The following is an 18,588-nucleotide window of genomic DNA, read 5'->3' on the forward strand; positions in this document are numbered from 1 at the left end:
AACACCTCGATCGCGCTTGTAAGAAGCCCAGTGACATTGACGCGGCGCCAGTTTTTAATTAAACTTACACCCTTTATTCCTTTGTAGGCTGATGAGTTTGTTGATCCAATGTTTGCTAAATAAATGTATTAACAACGAAAGATGTTATTCGTCTTGCTAGGATGTGTTGAAATTGATGCATGGTTGTACCTGCCAGCTATGTCCAGATGTATGGGAGTTTACCGACCCAAAGGAAGTAGCTTTCTCTTGTTTTTTTTTTTTTTTTTTTTATTTTAAGCACTTGTTGCAGGCGAAAATTCGAAGATTTCGTGGCTATCTTTTCAAAGCACAGGATGGTTGGAAGGGAAAGAAAGTTATCCCAATGAAAAAATAGAAAACGGAGTGGGGGAGGAGCTTTTTATCCGAAACCTACTCCGTCAAACATGATGGCTTTGCTAACGATCAACCGTTGATGGCACTAACTCACTTCCCCATAATGGCAACGAACTGCAGTCTCGCGGAAAGGAAGGGGAGGGAGGATGAATTTGCGATATGAAGCTTTTTAATCAAAACGTTTAGAGAAAGTAAAGACCAAAGCAATGCGAGTGTATTCGTTTGCCTCTATTTCATATCTTTGTGGTGAGTTCTCTCTCTCTCTCTCTCTCTCTATACTCTCAAATTCACTTGTGTAAACTAGAAAATTGAATGATTACGATCATCGTTGAAACAGAAATTCTGACCAGACTCGACTTGACACAGATATGATAGTGGGGCGGTTAAAGAAAGTTAAGCCTGGAAATGGTACAGGTTCACGAGGAAATAATTCCTCTGCAGAATATCACACTATTCTCATGACCGGAGTTAAAAATACACATCACTACAAAGCTGAAAGAGAATTCTCGATGATTGTAATTGCGCAGGACGATTCCATACAGCGCAAGCTAATGTTAAACTCATATTGATGATCAGTTCATATCCGTGATTGGTAAAATATTCTCTTCACGACAGGCGACAGTTTGTGCTTAGGCAGAATACCCAAATTCCTTGGCGTCGTCATCAGTGAAGTCTCCATAACGCCACAGGTTTACCTAGCAACAAGAGAAAAGAGAGCAATACTATTGACTTCAGCCAGATTGTTCAAAATATAGCTTTTTTTTTTTTGTCTCAGAAGAGTAGCATTGCAGGAAGTTGCGTATTTCAAATTTTGCTCCCATCAGGTTTGTCTTACAATACACTGAAATATAAGACAAGTTGCACAAAACGCTAGCCCTGTAATATGCGATTAGATTTTCAACAGGAACGTCATGCTGTTTTAGTGTTGAGCTGATTGCTTAAAAGTGCAGGCGACAAAACAGGTTTAAAATCAACTTCAGTTACATATATGCGTCGCGCGTTTTTAACGAATGTGATGTGTTTTTCTTCCTGTGATTCTAATGCATTCTCAGCCTTGAGGCTGACCATTCCCCAGAAAAGTTGGAGGTTTAATCCTGAAATGACGGTAAACACCTTTCGCTCAAACAAGTGAAGGGATCACTTTCGTTTTGAAAATGGATCTAGGACAACAATAGGAGAAAAACCGTTGATAGAGAAGAAGTAACCTTTGGGGTAATCAGCAAAAATTTAGGTATGCTTTGTTTGGATTGTGGAAGATCCCGTGAGCCGTTATACGCTGCACTTCCGATCGAGATGTCCCAATTCGAACCTTTGCTAGGTCTTTGCGCTTTATCATTGGGAAAGATACTCTACTATGACAGTGCCTCTTTCAAGATAGGATTACAAACGGAGTATACACAGGAGCATAAAAACGGGAGACACTTACCCTGGCTTTCCTTGCACCATCTTGGGCCCTGTTATACTCCTCCATCAGTTTCTGCAGTCGTTTCTCCTTTCTCTTCTCAACAGTAACCAGGCCTTCCGTGACAAGAGATTTGCTGACATCATCCCCATTCTCTTGCACAAGTGTCACGAAATCCTAATGACACAAACCCACAGACAAATAGGTCACCTATCGTGTGCTGTAGAGATATGGTACCCTCTGATAATCCCAGGCAGGAATTTTAGATTAGAAGGGTCCTACACTAGCGCCCTTCTCCGGTATTTTGGGACATTCTTGATTGTTTTTTTTACCAGAAATTTTAAATTGAGTTGCGAAAGTAATCAGGGATTAATTGGTTTTTTTTTACTTCGCTGGACCATGAAACTTGCGCCACAACTTTCTACAACAATCAGATTCAAAACTAAAACCAAATAGTGACTTGGCCATTCGCGTTTTTTCGGCACTTCGGGCACTTTATTTTTGTTACTTTGGTTTTGGCTTTACAACACTAAATGTAAACGCGCTAAAATGAATGAAATAACTTAGAATTATCAGGGATATCGAGAAGGTGCAAAAGACCGAGAAATGCGAAAAAAAAAAATATCGTAAAAACCAACTAAATTCAATACATGTATGACGCCCGAAATTGGAAAGGAATGCTAACATTCTCACAACCGACCCCCTCCCCTCCCCCCTCTTCAACTAAGCCCTTGGGTAATAGCATTGCGTATAAGCCTGACTTCCCGAGTGCTCTCAGAAGTGATTAATAGCAGTACTTCTTACATACATACATACGTTAATCGACCACTCCCCATAGGGGCTTTTCAGGGCCAACACCCACCCATCCAACCCAGGGGAGGACATCCACCACACAGTAATCTCGTGCGTGGGAAATTAACGTCTCCTACCCCTAACCCTGCAGAAGACGGGGCCCACAGTTTATTCGGCCTTATCCGAGAAGACTAGAATATCTATCCATTTCTTGATTATAGCAAGGTAGCAAATTACCTGGCCTGAGGATTTGTACTCCACATTAAGCATAAACTGTCGATTCTGAAAGGGGAAAAAATAACTAAACAAGAACACAACTTTACACTGCTTGACTACTTGGGTTAAATTGAGGTTAGTGTAACCCGCCCATCCACCACCACTCGCGTTTTTTATAATCTTTCTTATAATCGGTCAAACGCGTGATGCTTCTGATAGAATATGTATGACATCTTCGATTCCAAGGCGGTGATCGGATGACGAATGTAACTTCTGCTGTCGTGTTTTGGCACCAACAGATTATTTAGAAACTGTTTGTTTTAGCATTCAAACCCAACAGTGCAGATAGCAAACTGAAATAAGCACCGGGAAAGATCTCTAAAAAAAAAGTCTGTATTTAAACTGCCGATAAATTACGCAAGGTAGGACCGTACTAAAAAAAAAAAAATAAAAACTTACAACGACCAGATTTCTAAAGGAATCCAAGGCATCAGCAACTTGTTCCACCTGACAAAATAGAAACGAGAAAAGAATTATTTATCTTCTCCTTTACAAAGCATAAATCCACTGTGAAATGGAAGAGGCATGACAGTGAAGTACACTCTATCAGGTTTAGTTAAAACCACAGGACAAACAGAACCACGTGCGATCCTTTTAGCAGTAAACCGCACATTGGCCGAGTTTTTCAGTGCCTACCCGATAGTAACTAGGTACAAAATAGCTTGAGAGTCACACCGCCCGCAAAACTCCGCAAGTGTGGAAGGAGGGCCGAATGTTTCGTTATCAGGTCCAGTTATCTTGATATATTTTTATTTTGTGCAGAGAACCTTGATTGAGATGGAGGGAGTGGGGGATACAAAACCCTTTCTACAGAAAGCTACTGAAAACATCGTTTTGCAGTCGAAAAATATTGGAAGTCACATCAATACATAGTTGTAACCACTTGAGCGGAGATCATAATCCAAAATCGTTAAGGTAGGGAAGGAAAAATCACTTACGTCTTTTGGAAGTTCAATAAACGCCATACTATATTCATGTGCTTGTGGAGGAAAACTGAAGGGAAAAAGTCGCAATAATTTGTTACATTTAAACCGCCATATTTCTTGCAGAATTATTGTTATTGTCAAGCTTACGTAAAGCTCCACTCAAACCTTCGCAATAAAAGTATTCTTTGTGAATGGGACATTCAAACGAATCTTTACCATAAACAATTACCTATGGAATGCTGAAGGTAGAGGGCACAGCTTGGATAACGGTAACACTTCTCTCTGTAAGGAATGAAAATTTACAAATGTTTTGAAAAGTGCACGAACTTTTTATCACCAGGATAAGCGCAGCCGAAAGCAAAATCGGTCTTAGCGCACGGAACTTCACCAACACTGTATACAGTAACTGTTTCTCACTTATGAATAAGTCCACGAAAACTGCATATAATTTGTGTAACAACTCAAGGAAATACTTCAAGCCTGTTTTCCTTACTGCGAATGTACTTACATTTCCATAATCAATGTAAAACACGTGAATTTCTTTGGGAGAAGCCACGCTTTCTACTCGTGCTCTGTACCTAAGGACGAAGCAACGCAAATGATAAAGTTTAGTAACACACGCTGCCACTTTGCATTCTCTATCCCAAAATAAGGAGAAGCCTTTACTTTACCCCGAAATATCTCCAAAAGAACAAATGAAAGACCGCCTTCGCAGATAACTATTTAACTCCTCGGTGTGATCAGTTAAGTAGTATCTTTTGGTTCACAATTTACACATTGTCAGACAGATGATGATTGTAAAAGAAAACATCGACCAGAGGTTATGGTTTCATTTAAAGTCAAATTCTCAAAACAAACAATATAGGAAATCTAACAAAGCCCTTATAAAACTCACAAAACCATAAACACTTTGAATCGATTATGTCGATTCAAAGCCCATAGCCCTCATTATAATTTAAGGCGCCAAAGAACGTACAATGTACCAGCAGCCAAGACAAAGCGTTTTGTTAATTCGTTTTTCGTGAAGGGTGCGGCTTTAGAGAACTTTTAAGAGAACTTTAAGTCATTACATTTTATATTTGTATAGTAGTAGTTTGTAAAAAAATTGCGCAATTCAGTATTATACTGCGATGTGTTTTAATAAACCAGTCTATCTATCTATCTATCTATCTATCTATCTATCTATCTATCTATCTATCTATCTATCTATCTATCTATCTAACTATCTATCTATCTAACTATCTATCTATCTATCTATCTATCTATCTAACTATCTATCTATCTATCTATCTATCTACCTATCTATCCATCTAACTATCTATCTATCTATCTATCTATCTAACTAACTATCTATCTATCTATCTATCTAACTATCTATCTAACTATCTATCTATCTATCTATCTATCTATGCCGGTAAGTACGTACGGACCAATCAAAATCTAGCTCAGGACTAGCAAACAAACCTCAAAACAACGAACTAATTTCCATCGCTACTGGCGTTTTATTTGTTTGACGCCTGAGTGGCGTTTAGCTTGAAACTTGCTATAATCCATAACAATTTGTTGTTTCCATAATTTTCTGAGTTTCACACGGTAATAAGACCTAATAATGAATGAGATGTTGGAAGTGGAAAGAGTGATCCTCTCCTCTCTTGTCAGGATTTACCCACAAGTCGCACGCCCGTGAGTAGCTCCTTGCAATTTTTGAAAATGTTTGCGTGGGGCAGTCGACGAAGATGGGATGGCAAAGGTAAAGATAGCAGAGAAACGAATATCTGACCAGCCAGTCACATACCAGTTATTATCCACAAACAAAGCGGCACACAAATCTCCTTTTCGTGCTGTGTATGATCCAGGGAGAGGAGGGTTGGAACTGAGCTCAGTGTGAAGATCACCCATGAGTTTCTCAAGTTGTCCACCTGAGGTAAATGAATAAAAGGGGATAAGTTTCTAAATAAACTGTGGTGCTGTAACACATGGCAGTCTCCAGCTTTCCCTACATCTGGGCAGTTCGGAAAGCCCCTGAACTCTAGAACAAAATTTCTTCTCTCAAATCGGTACGTTAAACCCTCACGGTATCAACGAACGCCGTTCATTCGATTACTATGTTCATTAAAACTTGAAACCCCCAATTTCGCTAATTAAGCTTTATCGTTCCTGATCATTACCACAGCTCACCTGAATCAACGTGTTGCGCCCAAAAAGAGAGATTTTGAGATGTTTCTGTGACAATAACCTGTAAGAAATACATCAAAGAAATTCAAATGAAATACCACAAACTTCGTTGTGGCAGCATTTCAGGTAAAGTCTATACTACTCAAGCCAAGTGGCCTATGCTGCCAAGGCTTATCCGGGTTTCCATAACATGAAGCGACTAAGTGCATAACTACTCCCCCCTGGATGGGATGCTAGTCTATGACAAGGTTATCCCGCAGTATTTCATCTGGCTTTCCTGAGAGTTAGCTTGTACCCAAAAGGCACTGCGAGAGGAAAGTGTTTTGCCCAAGAACACAACACCTTGGCCCGTCAGGGGGCCGTTTCTCAAAGGCTCCCGTGACTTAAACACGAAGGCGCGCTACATAAGGAAGTCTTCCCTGGGAAGACCTAGGCTCATTTGTCACTCACCGTTGACGTGTGCGGGTCAAATTTAAATGCTGGTAGACGAACAAAAGGAGCTAATGAGATATCTATCGTTTACTTCCACCAGCATGATGGCATGAGGTAACGTGCGAACCACCTACTTCGATCTCAAATTTACCGCCACAAACAAAGACAGTTTCCATTGGAGAAAGGAAATACAAATCTCAAACATTCTTGTATTGTGATGAAGACAAAAAACAATTTTGAGGAATGCGCCCGCTGTTCACTTCTTTGGAGTAGCTGTAGTTCAAGCTGACTTGACTCTAAGAGTTCTACATCAAACGACGGTTGATTGAAAAATGGTCCAGTGGGACCTAAGGCTCCTTTTATAGCGCGCCTTCGTGTTTAACGGGCCCGTAAAGCTAAAAAAGGAAAATGAATTGGTTAGGGTTCCAGAACCTGCTTCTCTAATCTTTAGATTTTAATTTCTCCCCTGACCTTGACCAGGTCGGGAGGGGGGGGGGGGGGGAGGGGGACGTTTCTCGAAGGTTCCGGTAACTTAACGGGCCCGTACAGCTAAAGAAAGAAATTGAACTGTTTAGGGCGCCAGAACCTGCTTCTCTAATCTTCAGATTTTGATTTTAAAACATGGCTTCGGGCCTTTTAAGTTATTGGAACTTTCGAGAAATAGGCCCCAGGTCTCAAGCCCGCATCTCTCGACCCCAGTGTCCAGCCCACTAATCATTAAACCACCGCGCCGCTAAACATATCACAATAATTACCTAAAACATTCAGTAATATCACAAACCTTCTTGTAGTTGCACTTTCTTTCTGTTTCTTCAACAACAACGACAGTTTTAGGTTCTTCATAACTGGTCCATAACTAAAAATTGAAAAAATAAATGTTACTTTGGCTGAAAATTATTTTGAAAAGCCTGAAGTTGGTTATTTGGTAGAAGTGGTAGAAGTATAGAAATAATCAGCACTTTCTTTTCTTTTCGTGGATACTGTGGTTCAACAATGATTAATCACATCCAATGTTTTGAATACCAGTCCCACACATAGGAGAGTGTATAGAAAGATGTTATTCGTCTTTTCACGAGAGTAGGACAATGAAAAAAGTTCTGAGTCCCCATGAGAAATCGATTCCCCGACCTTCACATTCCGCGCTCTGTTATCACCAAGCTACAGAGAACTCTACGCTGAGTTAAGCCATTACCAGGTTCAGTTAACTCGCGCGCATCCTGCGTTTGTAACCAGGCAATCAACATCTTTCTTAATATGACAGACGAGCTTAAAAATTACCATCTTTCTATTCTGGTTTGCTAGTTGCGAGTTTTCTTTTCTTTCTTTTTTTTTTTTTTTTTTTTTTTTTTTTCACGCTTTTCACAAGCTCATTCAAAAACCAATGCCTAATTTCAAAGTGTCCCCCTACTAACATTTATAGTGGTAGAAGGTAGCATTATCTACTGGAATTCTACCTTAAGTTTCTGCGATTTCGCCTTTTCTTCAGCTTGTACGAGCTGAGGATAGTAGCTGGAGCGCTCGGCTGTGAAGTGTACTTGAGAAAGACCAGCCTGTAAAACACCAACCGAAAAATTTGTTGACGAATACATATTCAGAAGTCTCACACAACTGGACTGGAGACGAAAAACGTTTACTCTCGGTTAAATATAGCGTAGATATTTAGGGTTTTTACCTCGACCAAGGCAACAGAGAGATTGGTGTTTTCCACAAATAACCAGCCAATGAAATTGCCAGCCTTGTCTATAGCTTCAACTTGTACTTCAACCTAGTACGTTAGAGGGCGAAAACAAAAAAAATTAAATAGGTATCAATATACAGTGCGGGTTGATGACATCTAAATGAAAAAAATCCTGGAACTATTCGGGAAACGGTCGGTTACTTGGTGCTAGCCTTAAAAAATATCCACCGCACATTAAATTACTTCTGCATAAGCACTTACCTCTCTTTGCAAACAAAGATCCTTGGTGAAATTCAGAGCTTCGTCTCCATATGGGTCTCCTTCGGTAGCAATGACTCCCTGGGAAGTAACTAATCTACCAGCCCGGGGACATGTGATACCTTGAAAAATCACAGTACATACAACACTTAGCATACAAAACCTTTAAGGCAGTGGAGAAAAGTCAAAAGTGCCTGCTTTAGATCATCAATGGCGGGGGTCAGTAAATCTCAAGTTGTACTATATTCGATTAAAACAATCTTGGTAGAGGACGGAACTTGTTTACTGAAACAGTGGAAATTTTGAGCTACATGTAAGGCCACATTACCAGAAATGGCGGCTGGACGACTTTACCAAACAGCGAAACGATTTCAACCCAAAAATTATAGGTACTGTACTACATTTCATGAAATAAAATACAGACAATCGGCAGAACAAGATAGTGCAATACCGTCGTGAAGAACTATTTTTTTCGTTTTTGCCTTTTTAATACAAAATACATTTGTCACAATTATGTAAAAATACTTACCGCCAACAAGGAAAGTTATTAGACAAGTCTCTTTGGGTAGATACAATCTTACTCTTGATCCGCTAGCAACAAACTACAAGGACAGAAACATCAACAATGTAGTCATTACAGACATAATTTTATGGCATTTAAAAAATAATCTAACAACTCATTGTTTTTGACACAGGATACTGCTTTAGTGCTTCGATTTAAGCCGGTCACTAGCAGTTTTAAGATTTTATGTATAAGATTTGTGTGGCCACTTTCGTGATTACGGCCATCTAATGAGCCACCAAAAGCCTAAAAAAGGAATCTAAAATCTCTAGAGCTTACGATTGATGTACGCTGCGATTAAAAAGTTATAAAAATTAATCATAAGAATAATCACTTCAACTATTCCTGAAGATCTTCCTGCTCTTTGTAAGAAAGGCAAAAACTGTCTAGCTTTGGTTGGTTCCTGCAAAAAAAAAAAAAAAAAAAAAAAAAAAAAACATACTTAGACTCTCATTGGAAGACAATTACCACTATTAGAGCTTACATGTGTGCTTCCCTATTTTTGTTCTGTCCTGATCCTCGCTGCAGTCGCGACGATCGAAGAAGAAAAAAAACATTTTGGCTTTCCGGGAGAAAATACTTTGTTCCCAAGAAGAGGTTCATATTCCACGAATCCCTCTCACCGTATTCATGCTATCCCCAGGACGTGCTCCAGCAATCATCGAAGACCAGAAACTACTCTACAATCAAGATCCGCCTACTCACCCCTGAAAGATCTGCCACTCTGTGGATGGGAGTTTCTTTCTTACTATGTAGTCCTTTGCCATTCTTTATTGCACGTGTCTCGGCTGCCAACAAGTCATCATAGCACGAAGACCGCTGATCATCATCTTGCCTGTGTCGCAACGCAGTCGCAAATCCTTTACTGATCAGAGCCTCGGCAACATTAATACCACTGATTGTCACTGTTGCGCATGTCCTCTCTGGGAAACCATCACTGGGGGGTTTGATATAATCAATTTTAACGTTTACCTGTAGAGAAGAAAAAAAAATAGCATTGAGGTACTCTATAAGAAAAATAATAATATTTAACCCTGCGCCCTGGACGGGGTAAATGAAATCTTTACATGAAACTGTTAGTTAAATAGGGATGCACAGCGTACATGTGGACAACACCGGGGGACCAAATCTCGGCTTCCATAGCATGAAGCCGCTGGGAGTGGTGTTACACTTCCTGAGGTGAACCTTGTCCATAGCAGGGTACACTTTCTTACTTTCCCTCCCCTCCCCCTAGCATCTCATCGCTTTTCCCTCCCAATTCGCCGATACCCCTTCTATACTTCTAGACGGAGAGAGAGATTATTAAAATAACCTATCTTCCTGAAAAAAGCACCATCACCTTAAGATACGTACTAGAAGTCTGTTGTACTAAAACACATTCGTGTCTTTTGGGAACCAATTTTTGCTCAAACTTCTAACAAGTAAAAAGTCGTCGTTACCTTTTTGCCAATTAGCTTCTTTCTAAGAAATTCTCTGGCTTCAAACATGTAAGGTATGTCATACAGTGGCCTGGGCTTCTTGTTATCTTTGACGTTAGTTATAGTATCCTGTTCGAAAAAAAAAAGAAAAAAAAAAGAGACGTATCTGTAACCTGTTCGTTTGTGTTTGAAACTGTTTACGAGTAACAGTGTGGCTGAGTGATTTCCGGTACACATTGGTAATGAGGGCGTTGGCTTTTACACAACGCTTTGAAGAATAACACTCCTCTCAGAAATCTCTTAAGGATACCATCGGTTTCGATCCGTCATACCTGTGTGCCATCGTCCCTAGGGATAAGCCTGCAAGGAAAAAACGATGGAATTTTAAAGTCTGTCCGTGTAGCGGCAGCAAAATACAGACAGCTTTGATTTTCGAACAAATGGTGAGTGTTCGGAAAAAATGGGGGGGAGGGGAGGGGGAGGGGAGGGAGAGGGGGCAGGGAAGGGAGAGGGGAGGGGAGGGGAGGGAGAGGGGGAGGGGAGGGGAGGGAGAGAGGGAGGGGAGGGGCTCGATAAACTAAAAACTATTTTCATTTAATTACGAATTGTCAGTAGTTACAGCGTAAATACTTTTTTTTAAGCAACTCGTGGCAGAGTCCGACTTCCAAAGCAATTAAGGTACACAGCCTGCCTGTACTCGGTGTAATAGTTTCTCTCACGATAATTCGGGTCGCGTAAAGTCCTGGTAGGGTTCGCTAGTTAAGTAATGTAGGTGAAATCTTATAAAAGGTTAGGGGGTCACACAGTTCTTCAGGCGTTATACGGTGCACTACCTGGGCGGTCTTAAGCTAGAGAAATGAATCTTTCGTTGTGAACCATCAGCACTCCTGATGACTAAAGCATCCGCATTCACACATTCCACAACCTGCAAATCAAACGAAACACCATGAGCACTAAGTAAACCATTTAAAGAAGTAAAGGATAAAACGGCTTGGCGAGCGCGCATTTGTCACGGGTAAAAAAAATTTGCTTTTCTCACTTTTAACGTTTACTTCGATAAACTTTGTCTTATTCCGTTTCCTCTACCTTACCTTTCCAGTGAATTCTTTGTTTGGAATGGGCACAGTTGGAGCACTTGGTACATAATCCTTCCACATCCGAAGCCTCTTTTCTCTTGCAAATCTACAATTTTGCAATAAACCGCATTAATATGTATACCACACAGATGAATACTGCTTCTCGCACGCGGTGATTGGCTGGTTCGGAAGTGATTTGCAAGTACAAATCGCACATCAGCAATTTGATTTCCGACCATTTTTTAGTACATTGACAGGAATAATAAAGCTATTTTTTTTTTAAATTCTGTACGGTATACACTAAATACTGCAATGCAATACTATATACTACTACGCCCTTCAGTCTAAATATCCACCACTATTCACCTCCACTTCCGTGAATAATTGTTAATTATACATTTGTACTAACAGCATTTATTCCTTCTGCTCCACGGGAGAGCTTTGGGGTTGGAGCGAGGAGGGGCCTGATATACACCCACACACCTACACCCCCACACACCCACATGATACAAGTAATAACAGATAATCTTACTTTTCCGCAGCACGCAGTTTGTCATGTCCTTTAGTAAGTACTGCCATGCTCCAATCAACACAACGAGCAAATCCCTCACGAAGCAACAGCTCAGCAATATTTCCAGCCTAGGAGGGATGCATGTGCGAAAAAATCAGTAAAAAAGACGACAGTAACAATAAGGGAGCTGAGTCATTGGGTCAGTCTTGAAAAATCCAGCCGTTCATTAATCTCTGATAACCTCATCATCCATTTTTATTCTGCGTGAACTCTTTAAGCCCTGAGAGTGATCAGCATCTAATTTCTCCCCACAAAAATACTGCTTAATCTTTCATTAAGATTATGAGAATAAAGGAAATCATCACCAACCTGAGATGCTTTGATTGTTTAACAAATTCTCCTTGTCAATAACAAAACAATGTATAGAGGACAGTTATGAAAAAAAAATTTGATTATCCAGACTCATTGGGGCTAGATGAAATGGTCCGGATAATCGAGGGTCCGGATAACCAAGAATATGCATATTAATGAGGAACAAAAACTGATTAAATTAAGAGAACGACATTTAATCCTGAAACAAAACTTTTACAAATCGCTTTAAAAAAGATATCATCTACATCATCACCGCCCTACATGAATACCTCTACACATGTGTATTAACAATTAAAATTAATGAAAAATGTATTTACATTGGCCTAAAATGTTGAGTAAGTCAATTTGTCTTAAAGAAGAACATCACCTTTCCTTCACTTTTCAATGCTGTAGTTTTAAAAAGAATATGGCTACGGATCTTGATCATGACCAGTAAATATTCACAAAGAACTTGGGACCAGAGGAAAAGTCCAGATAAGTAAGAAATCCAGGTAGTTGAGGTCTGGATAAATCGAGGTTTGACTGTACTGATGTTAGGGCATGGTGGATTTAAAAAAAAAAAACAAAAAAAAAACAGGAAACTCCACAGTTAAGTTCTTTGACTGAGGCAAAAACAGTAAATAAACTCACAGGGTGAATAATTGATCCAAGGAAGTTCTGATTGGAAACTCCTGAATAAAGAAGAAGAGCAGACATTTGACATCTACATTTCTTTTTGATTATCAATAATAATTATTCCTATTAATGAGTGATTCAAAGAAAGAATGATTGTTGCCTTACAACAAAAATAAAAATAGAGAAAAGTTTTGCAATGTGATTAATTGAAACAATTCTCAAACTGTTATGTTCTAAAATACAAAGTAAACTACTCTATGTCGACAGTTCAATTACTGTCACTTAACATACCTTCAAGCACTATCTTCACCTCTCTTTGCAATAAACGGCTCTCAGTGAAAAACTTTGCCTGATGACAAAAACGAGACAGAAGTAAGAGACCTCTGCAGATGAATGACAGTATTGTTCAGAAGCACCGATGGCCACCAACCTCATCTGCAAAGGGTTCTGTGATTTCCTTGTCACCATCACGTCGGATCATCATAGGGCACTAAAAACAATCAAAAAATGAAATGTGGTTTGTTCCATGTACAATATTGTTACACTAACTAACATACAGTTATGGAATAGTAGCCTTACTTGATGATCTCAAGAATCAGTTTAAGATACCTTTATTCCTGTAAACATGACTGTCACATGGTAGAACTCAGGTAGTAAAAATGCCCTAGCTGTGCAACCATCACGAACATGTTCAATAACAGCTGTTAACAAAATAACAAACACAGCTGCTTAATTGCTATTATAATTAAAAAGATTCATCAGACTCATTTACTAAAACAATATATTGTCCAATGATCAAGGGTCAAACTTTATTATGCCCTACAACATTTTTGTGTTCTTTTTGACATGTCTAGAAAATTCATGCCATGGGCTGAACCACTGAGATGCAAAATAAAAAGCAACTGTGTATTGAATAGCAATTCACGTCATTTCACCTTTGAGGCTGCAACTTGTACAATAAACATGTAACAAGTCTGAAACTAAAGTACATCATCTATAGCATCCAAAAGTGCCATGTTCTTCAAATGTTCCCAAAACTTATCAGATAAGAGATTATTGGTACGTTAAGTTAAAACGTGGTTTTCAGGTTCTCAGCCTGAAACCTTTAAAACTGTTTTGCTTACCATTAAACTCCTTTCCACTGTTGGCATCAAGAAAGTGTCTTGGGTTTTCCACATTCCATGTAATGTCTCTGATGTGCTAATCATTAGAAATTCTTCAATAGTTAACTTTCAATTAAAATCTCTCTAAAAATCAATTCACAAACAAAATAGCTTTGCTCCAGGGAGCTGTAATACCGATTGCAAGGTGAGATAATAACAATTTAGTCATGAAAAAGGAGCACCAACAAAGGTTCCTCATTCAATGGTTTAACATCAACTCGACAATTCAAAAAGCACCATCAGAGGATGCCAATTTACATGCAATCTCAGCCCCACTAAGGCATCACATTGTTTGAAATTATGGCACATAATGCAATTTAGGGTGCATGCACAAATGCTCAACAGGCAAGCAATCTTGAAGAATCTTTGAGGTCTAAGCAATTCCATATCAGCTAAGGACCAAAGGGTTTCAGGATAAAAAGCCAAATAATTAAAGAGAACTTGATTTCAATACATGTACATGTAGTTTGTGTTACATGTAGCTCTGTTGATTAATTTTTACAGACAAACAGAGAATGTAGGATTATCAAAAGGATGACATATAATTATATACAATGTATGGCATATGCAATGCAATTTGTGCTGAGGACAAGACATTGCAATCATCAGACTCGCATAAAAAACTTTCCAATCACACCCAAACTGGTATATAAAAAGGTACGATTATGGTATTTCTTGAAGTGGCTTGGAATTAATAAAGATTTACTTAATTCATACTCACATCTGAGGCATCAGCGCCCCACTTTCCTTTGGACAATGTTTTGGCCATCTCTTCCAAATCTATCAACTTTGTCTGGTCACTGAAATGAACATCAACCAGATTGAAAGACAGTTCCTGTGCAATGTAAAACTAAGCACATTCCTAATTACTCAATTATTTAAAAACACAATAATTATAGTTTTCACCAAGTTCAAACCATTAACAAACCAAAATAAATAAATACTTGTCTAAAAATGTACTAAAAAACAATAACTTGTAATATATGTCTACATGCACAAACCACATCAAAAGTATGTGACTAACATCAATACCAGAATTTGATCATGAGACTCACCAATTGGAACCCAATAACATTTACATGTAACAGTTATCCATACCTTTAATGACCCATGCCCCCATAATCAGGCCAAGAATGGAGAGGGGACAGGGGTAAAGGAAGAGGGGAGGCAAAATAACAGTTGAGCAGTACCTGTTCAAATCCTGAAACCCTTAAAACCTTTTGAAAACATCAAAACCAAGCACGAGTTCAAAATCAAATCTGGATCTTTCACAACGAAAATGCAAACTTTTTCAACTGGAATTTATGGAACTTATTCTATAATTAGAAGAGATAAGCAAAAGGTACATGTAGGTTTATGTTACTTACTCTGACGGTTTGATTCCACCACGTCTGACCTCAACAAGCCCTTCAGAAACTATTGCTTCTGTTACATTTTCAAGTTCTTCTCCTGAAAGAAAATTCAACTACAGATATATAGTTTGTAGACAAATTGAAGCTAATAACATGTATGTTGGACATTGATAAAGTTAACTATCCCTTTTGCTCGAACGCCCATCTGTGTGTACCTTCATGTATATCTTGTAGTTTACCTTTCTGTAGATAAATACATCCATATTCTCGCCCTGTTCCTGGAACTTTATACTCCACAGAGAAGAGTACTTCCTTCCCAATCAGCTTCTTTCTAAGAAATTCTCTGGCCTCCCATGCAAAAGGCTGCAAAAAACAGAAAAAAATAAAGCAAACATGAGTGTGTGAAAATCTACATAATTTTAATTACCTTGGGCAAGTGATCCCAATTTGAATTCCTAACTACCAAATATAAACCTAAGTTGGGACACATGAACATGTAAAAAAGTTGACTATGCCACAGACCTAGTATAATACCCCTTATTCATCTTCAAGATATAAATGTAACACCTTTGCTAACTAAGGATCCTGAATTAATCTTAACCCACTTTCAGATGACACAGACTTGTTTGTGACAAAAATTCCCAGACAAATGTCATCAATTAGGATAAATATCACTGACCCCCCTACTTCATCTAAAGTACCTTGCAGTTTTATTACATTTGATCCATGTCTTAATCTTGAAAGGAGTAGAACTTTCTGGCTTACAGAACCGGAATCCTCACTCCACCCTCCTGGGGACCAATTGTGGGGGATGAAAATTTGGTTGTAATGACGGTATTGCACAGCAGAGAAATAACTGTGTCTTAAAAATATTAGTGAAGATTTTATTCATAGACTGGTGATTATTATTGTTTTTGCAGGCTGGAGTAAAATGTTGCACCTTCGTGACACCCTCTTATTAGCTACAGAACAGTGTGGAAGGAGAAACATAAACATTCCCAAATTTTCCAACTTCTTGAATGATTCAGAAGTGAGCAATTCATAGATCAATATTTCAAGCTACCTTTAACCCTTTTTAACCCCAAGTGACCAGCATCTAATTTCTCCTTACAAAAAACACTGCTGAATAAAGGAGGATAAAGGAAATGATCACCAAACTACTGATTAAAATGAATTCTCCCTGACAATGTCAAGTGAAATTTATAGAGAAGAGTACATAGGATATGGATCTTGATGTTAAGGTGTAAAGGTTGAAAGAGTGCAGACAGGGCCCAACACTAACTTTTCAACTTACTAGCCAAGTGGCTAATAACAGCTTGGATGTTACAATAATTTCAGTTTATTTACTGGCCAAACTGGCTGGTGGAAAGCGAAAACCACTAGCCAAAACTGAATTTCTACTAGTTTGTGACTCATTGGCTACTGTTAGTGTCAAGCCTGAACAGATTATGTCTCTTTCATTTAACTCAAGTTACATGTCACACATTTTTCCACCTTACATTGTACAGTGGAACCTCGATTTGACAAAGTGCCAAGGGACTGGGGAAATTGGTTCATTATATCAAGGGTTTGGTATATCCAGGTTCTGGGGCATACATTTCCCTGTAACTCTAGCCAGGCTGAAACTGAAGTATTGTTCGTTATACCGTGACCTTCGCTAAATAGAGGATCATTAAATCGAGGTTCCACTGTATATGTTTTTAATCAACCAAATCATGGTTTTACAGATCAAAGAAAATCCTCCAAATTCTGCAGTATACATTTATGCAAATGCTTTACAGTAGGGTAATATTAACAGAGTGGTGTTTGGGTTGGGTTCCTCTTTTTTTTTGGCAAATCTTGTTCATACTGTACATTGAACAAAGCTTGTAAAACTAAAATCAATCAATTTCTAATAAGTTACTGTTAGGAAAAGCAAATACAATCTTGAAGATTTTCCCTGTAACACAGTTGTTTACCATAATGGTCAATAGATTATTAACAAAATAATTTATATTTTCAATACATATTTTCACTTAATCGTCTAAGTAAAACAAATGTTAATTTCAGATAAGTAGATACTACTTAAAGTGGAACAATAAATGATCATTTGGGTGAATTTAATTCATTATAATCAATCCTCACGTGGTGAACGACAGGAAGGTCTCACATTCATGTCCCAATTTAATATTCTACGAAAAATTTCACGAAACTTCTCTTCAATAATAAACACTACAAGTAGCGTGATCTCTGAGGTAATTTGTAATATGAAACACAGCCTATATTTCATAAGCCAACCAACATTAACCACGGTACGTAACCTAATGCCATTGGCCACAACCTAAAGTCATTCATAACGAAATGAACAAAACACGATAATTTTTTTTTTTATTTCAAAGGGCACATTAAACAAGACAATCTGGTTCACTTGGATAAAACATTTAGAAATAAAACCGTCCTTTTAACGAAGAAAGCTCTAGGACCACGATCAAATTGCTTAGAACGCACAAGAAACCTCTAAGAATGAGGGAATCATGGAACAATGTAGTAACGTAACAAACACGCAAACCTCGTCCCTTGTTTCGACACTGGCTTCAACATTGGGATTCGATCTCCTCGCTAATTTTGGTGCGTTCACATTCGACAAGCATAGCTGTCTTTCAGGAGGAGGTCCCCCTCGAGGCTGTCCTCGTATTACCACGCTATCACCTGAAAGAACCTTCAATAAAATTAAAAAGAATTGTCAGAAGAAAATCAGTTTTATGATATGATTTCGAGTCACTGGTCGAGGTTTCTAAATGTAAAACGTGGCATTCGAAAATCCATGCACTATTACAAATTGAAAATTCTGAACAATTAGATAGATACATATACGGCTGTATCACCTGTTTGACTATTCCCCGATTCATCTGTAGGGTTTGGGCCATTTTACTTAGTTACTAAGAATCTAAATTACTCGCCACAATTTCAAAGGTAAAAGGAAAGAACTTTTTGCTCACGGAATACTATATTTGGAGTTTGTATGACGTCAGTACAAAACCGGAAGTCAAACTTGTCCGAAGATCCTCGGTTCCTTCCGACAATAATTGTCGACTACCACACTTGACAAATGAAGGAGTTTAAGCCATGAACAATACACCAAAATTTATATTTTTTGAAAAAAATTATGAATTGTACTATTCAACACGCATTCTCCCAAAAACACTCCCTCATCCCTCCTTGATAGGTA

General features: G+C 38.6%; 1 protein-coding gene across 1 annotated transcript; it reads right to left on the reverse strand.

Annotated features, from left to right (window-relative positions):
• Positions 1-523: 523 nt before the first annotated feature.
• LOC111323770 (staphylococcal nuclease domain-containing protein 1) lies at positions 524-18,369 on the reverse strand. Its single transcript, XM_022927197.2, has 31 exons — positions 18,245-18,369; positions 17,929-18,078; positions 15,620-15,743; positions 15,396-15,477; positions 14,750-14,828; positions 13,990-14,065; positions 13,475-13,566; positions 13,296-13,355; positions 13,157-13,214; positions 12,881-12,921; positions 11,900-12,006; positions 11,383-11,473; positions 11,125-11,216; positions 10,624-10,651; positions 10,313-10,420; positions 9,579-9,845; positions 9,208-9,276; positions 8,841-8,913; positions 8,315-8,433; positions 8,048-8,140; positions 7,830-7,925; positions 7,157-7,231; positions 5,947-6,004; positions 5,564-5,687; positions 4,277-4,346; positions 3,998-4,050; positions 3,781-3,835; positions 3,242-3,289; positions 2,804-2,848; positions 1,799-1,951; positions 524-1,067 (listed from the first exon to the last, which is right to left on the reverse strand). Exons 1-31 carry the CDS (start codon positions 18,284-18,286, stop codon positions 1,002-1,004), a joined length of 2,694 nt encoding a protein of 897 aa, XP_022782932.2. The 5' UTR covers positions 18,287-18,369; the 3' UTR covers positions 524-1,001.
• Between the last annotated feature and the right edge of the window lie 219 nt (positions 18,370-18,588).

Source organism: Stylophora pistillata, chromosome 1 (assembly GCF_964205215.1).
Source record: "Stylophora pistillata chromosome 1, jaStyPist1.2, whole genome shotgun sequence".
NCBI lineage: Eukaryota > Metazoa > Cnidaria > Anthozoa > Scleractinia > Pocilloporidae > Stylophora > Stylophora pistillata.

Excerpts from the sequence above, each read along its gene's own strand:
- LOC111323770 (XM_022927197.2), bottom strand. The coding sequence starts at position 18,286 with ATGGCCCAAACCCTACAGATGAATCGGGGAATAGTCAAACAG. Across the intron at positions 18,079-18,244 it reads ATCGGGGAATAGTCAAACAG|GTTCTTTCAGGTGATAGCGT; the intron begins GTGATACAGCCG and ends ATTTTATTGAAG. Across the intron at positions 14,829-15,395 it reads GGTGGAATCAAACCGTCAGA|TGACCAGACAAAGTTGATAG; the intron begins GTAAGTAACATA and ends TGTTCATTTCAG.